This window comes from Aristolochia californica, unplaced genomic scaffold, assembly GCF_029961685.1.
Source record: "Aristolochia californica isolate CCGP_79_NKW_82.1479 unplaced genomic scaffold, dmAriCali1.0.hap1 SCAF_10, whole genome shotgun sequence".
Classification (NCBI taxonomy): Eukaryota; Viridiplantae; Streptophyta; class Magnoliopsida; order Piperales; family Aristolochiaceae; genus Aristolochia; species Aristolochia californica.
In genome coordinates this window covers 26,775,754-26,779,719 of record NW_027181771.1, presented here as the reverse complement: position 1 = coordinate 26,779,719, position 3,966 = coordinate 26,775,754, and the positions used below count along the sequence as shown (strand labels likewise).

The following is a 3,966-nucleotide window of genomic DNA, read 5'->3' as shown; positions in this document are numbered from 1 at the left end:
TGGATTAGTTGAAATGGAGGTCATGGATCAGGTACTTTCAATTCTGCTCCACCTTAACTTCTATCTAACCCCCATCAATACCATATCCAATTATCGGAAAGGAACAAAATCAGGTAAGGCTATTTTTGTCTTAGAGAGCTCTAGAGACTCGAAGAATCTACACCAAGTTTTATGATGAACTGTAATATCGTAAATGTCATCTTATACCCGTCCTCTCTCTCATTCCTCCTTTTCTTTCATAGCCCTTTCCTTCCCTTCTCTCTGGCTTCCTGCTTATGAAGTGAATCCCCGCTTCTACGTTCATGGCCGCCACTGAAGAACCCCACGCTAATTGTGCTTCTGGGTCTGAAGAAGAGCTCGTAAGAGAGCTACTCGACGACGAGACGCCGTTTTTCGTTCCACCCCAATCCTTAGGATCTCAATCCGGTTCCATCCTGAACCTGTATTCAGGACCTACAATTGAAGATATCGAAAGCGCTTTATCAACGACTAGGCAAACCATAGAATTGGAAGAGCTCATTACCTCACCGCCGTCGTATGTTTGATGGGCCTGTGCTTTTTTTTTTTTTTCTCATGTGTTTATTTAACAAATAGCGATGTGTCTTATAATCTAAAGCTGCTCGTTTTTTTCTACTAGTGTTTTGATCAAGAAGGGGCTCAGCAAAGTTGATAACAAGTACACGCTGAAGATCAAGAGCTCAGGGAATACACCGGCGGATGATGGCTACAAATGGAGAAAGTACGGGCAGAAATCGATCAAAAATAGTCCGAATCCTAGGTAGACTTTCCGTGGTTTTAAATTTGGTCTAATTTCATTTCTGGAAGCACAAAAATTCCTGAATTTCTTTTCGTGTTCTATTTTCGGATTTCTCCGCTGGATTAATTTTTCAAGTGTTCCCTGTCCGGCCTCCTCGCAAACGCCCAGAAGAACTGAGCATTTTCGGTCTAATTTAACAGATGATGCGTCCAGTAGTACCAATGAAGTCCTTGATCAGAAAAACGCGAAATGAAGAAAATTTTAGAATCGCTAAAAATGGTCCAGATTTACCACCCCTCGTAAAATAAAAAGATATAAAACCACCGGTCGGTGCGAGCGACATGTCTCCTTACACTTGCCATTTTCATGAACAGGGAGAGATGCCTTTGCCATTTTTACTTTGACAAAAGCTGCAGCTCCTTCAATTGTCGCATCGTATTTTGGGATCTAAAGTGCCGCCTTCCTCCCATGCCAATTTCCTTCTTAGTAGCTACACCAGAACCTTAAAGATTCCCGCAGTTAAATAGTATCGAAACTATGGACCTCCATTTGAAAGCCATTAAGCCCTTGGTTTTCTTTTGCTTCCTTTTTTACGTGAAGCCCGGGGTTTCCTGAGACGGCAATCAGGATAACCCATTGGAGTCACTTGTACGGATGGCCTCGATGTTCTTCTCAATCGTAGAAACGAGATTAACAAATCTCCGGGTTCTACTTGGGAATTTGAAGCAGAGCTTTCCTACTTGGTGTAGTCCACATCGTCCTCCGCATAAGTCTGGGGACGGAGATAATCACAAGATGTTAATTGTTTGACTTTGGTGCTCATGTCAGTGTCTAAGGACTGTAGCTCTGACCATCACTTGATCACACGTAATCAAGTAAAAGTGGTAAAGACCACTGTTGAGACAGCACTTTTGTCCCCTTCTTCTAAAGCAAATCCAGAGTGCGTTCATGGTTCATGAGCTACAGCCATTGAATCAGGGAAGGGAAGTTATGCTAAAGCGGGTTCTCTGTTATGCTTCTTGTGCAGGAGTTATTACAGGTGCACGAACCCTCGATGCAGAGCAAAGAAGCAAGTTGAAAGATCGAAAGACGACCCCGACACGCTCATCGTCACCTACGAAGGGCTCCATCTCCATTTCGCCTACTCTCACTTCCTCAGAACTCGACCCATGAGTTTCAGACCAGAGTTTCAGCCCAGCGAGAGGCTTAAACCTTCAGATCCGCCCAACCAAGAACAAGACCAACGAGAACAGCCAACCGGGTCCAGCCCTCCAGCCAACTTACCAGACGCCACTACGACGGCACGCGTGAGACAAGAAGCGCAAGTTGGGGGCGGAGTTGGCGAAGAGGATGCGAGCTCCATGGGAACCTCCTTAGGGCTGCTTGAGGATATTGTTCCCTTCGTCGTAAGGAACCCGCTGAACGTCTCAAAGTTGTCGAACAACGACCCCAGCTCATTATCTTCCCCGCCTTCTTCTTCGTCTTCCTCCGTCTCCTGGTCACCTACGTCCCCGTTTATTGACGTCGGCATTCTTTCAGGGATTTTGTGATAGGATGGAGGGGAGTTTAAGAGATTCTCTCCAACGTTCAAGACAAACAAAAGGACCGAAACTTTGGCGAAGAAGCTCCTAGCAAATGTAACTTACAGCTAGCAAAAAGACAAATAAGACCAGTATAAGAAAAGTTAAAGAAAGATGTAACGAGAGAAAATCTTCTCAATGAAGGAAACACTTTGTCTATCAGCCTAAGATCAAATTGAAGGAGAATGAGGAAAGAGTCGTTCAAAACATTCCTATAACCCAATCCACATGTGATAAAATCAAACTCTTTGCCAAGTTTTTCCCATTCAAAAAACATTTCATGGTATTAGAGCTAATGGCCTGATCCCAATCCTTGTTGTCATCAAAGATACTACCAAAAATCAAACCGTCTTTTGCTGCCAAAACTTTCTTGCCACAATATCTTCTCAATTGTCTCTCCCTCTCAATTTTCACTTTTCTCTCAAAATATTCCATGTTGTGGAATATTTCATCCTTCATTTGTTCAACCATATGGCCTCCAACACTTGCACTTCCCACACAAATTCAGCTTCATCTATGTTAATAACAACGATTATTGCACTCGTTTATGTGAAGCTTGAAAGCAGAATTTCTAAACATTTATGAAATTCATAAATAAAATGAAAAGCAAAAGCCCAAGATACATACTTCCATCCATGACAATCAAATTCTAGGAATTTCTAGAAAGTTGTCTAGTCTATCCAAAATGCAATAGATGGAGACACAAACTTCTTTATTAGGCCAGATCCTCTTTTTCTTATCTTGAAAAACTTCATGTAACAACTTCTCAAAACATTTTTTCATCAAAAGAAGATAAGTTGTAACTAATGGGCAATTACAACTATCCATTATCCCTACATCTAAAGGAAAATCACATCAAAATGGGTCGACTCATGGAACGTGCCTAACATTCTCCCACTTGACCCATTCAATACTTTTTATATACCATTCAATATTGATACATCCTCAAAATATTTTCCATAGATATAATATACTTCTATCCAAACAAAAGAATTTAAATTGCGTGAATCGTGATGGTAAGTCCTTTAGAGCAAATATTATCTCCTACTTATCACAATGCAACTTTTTCCTTTGAAAGAGAACCATATGTGGCACATATATTTATGAATGAACTTCCAAATGCTCATTCAGGAAAACCAAAATTTAAACATATATGGTCATTCTCTAAACTTCATGTATACAACTAAATAAGAGAAGACAAGAATACAATTAATGGCGTTTTTCAATTGACAAAATATGATATAAACATAAAGGGTATCACAATTACATAAAAAACTACATAGTAGAACTGAGTATCATGTGTTCAACATCTAGCATATAAGAAATAGGTGGTAGACCTTTTGTCAACGTATCAACAACCATCAATCCAATGCTGATGTGCTCCACAACAACTTGTTTTTTTTTAAATGTTCTCGAATAACTAAATACTTAATGTCAATGTGTTCACTACGACTTTCGCTCTTATTGTTCTTGGCCTAAAATACTGCATTGGAATTATCGCAATAAATCCTCAATAACTTAGAGATTGTATTAACAATTTCAAGTCCATAAATAAAACCTATCAACCATGTGGCTAGTGATGTCGCTTCAAAATATGTTACAAACTTTGCTTATGTGGTAGAAGTAACA

The 3,966-nt window shown here is 40.2% G+C and overlaps 1 protein-coding gene across 1 annotated transcript; it reads left to right on the top strand.

Moving 5' to 3' along the window:
• The first annotated feature begins 223 nt into the window (after positions 1-223).
• LOC137942748 (probable WRKY transcription factor 49) lies at positions 224-2,476 on the top strand. Its single transcript, XM_068788488.1, has 3 exons — positions 224-535; positions 638-778; positions 1,785-2,476. Exons 1-3 carry the CDS (start codon positions 303-305, stop codon positions 2,305-2,307), a joined length of 897 nt encoding a protein of 298 aa, XP_068644589.1. The 5' UTR covers positions 224-302; the 3' UTR covers positions 2,308-2,476.
• The last annotated feature ends 1,490 nt before the right edge of the window (positions 2,477-3,966 follow it).

What these genes read in the sequence shown, in the direction of transcription:
- LOC137942748 (XM_068788488.1), top strand. Translation starts at nt 303, where the DNA reads ATGGCCGCCACTGAAGAACCCCACGCTAATTGTGCTTCTGGGTCTGAA. An exon ending in CTCATTACCTCACCGCCGTC is followed by an intron (nt 536 to 637) that starts GTATGTTTGATG and finishes TTTTTCTACTAG; the next exon opens with TGTTTTGATCAAGAAGGGGC. An exon ending in AAAAATAGTCCGAATCCTAG is followed by an intron (nt 779 to 1,784) that starts GTAGACTTTCCG and finishes CTTCTTGTGCAG; the next exon opens with GAGTTATTACAGGTGCACGA.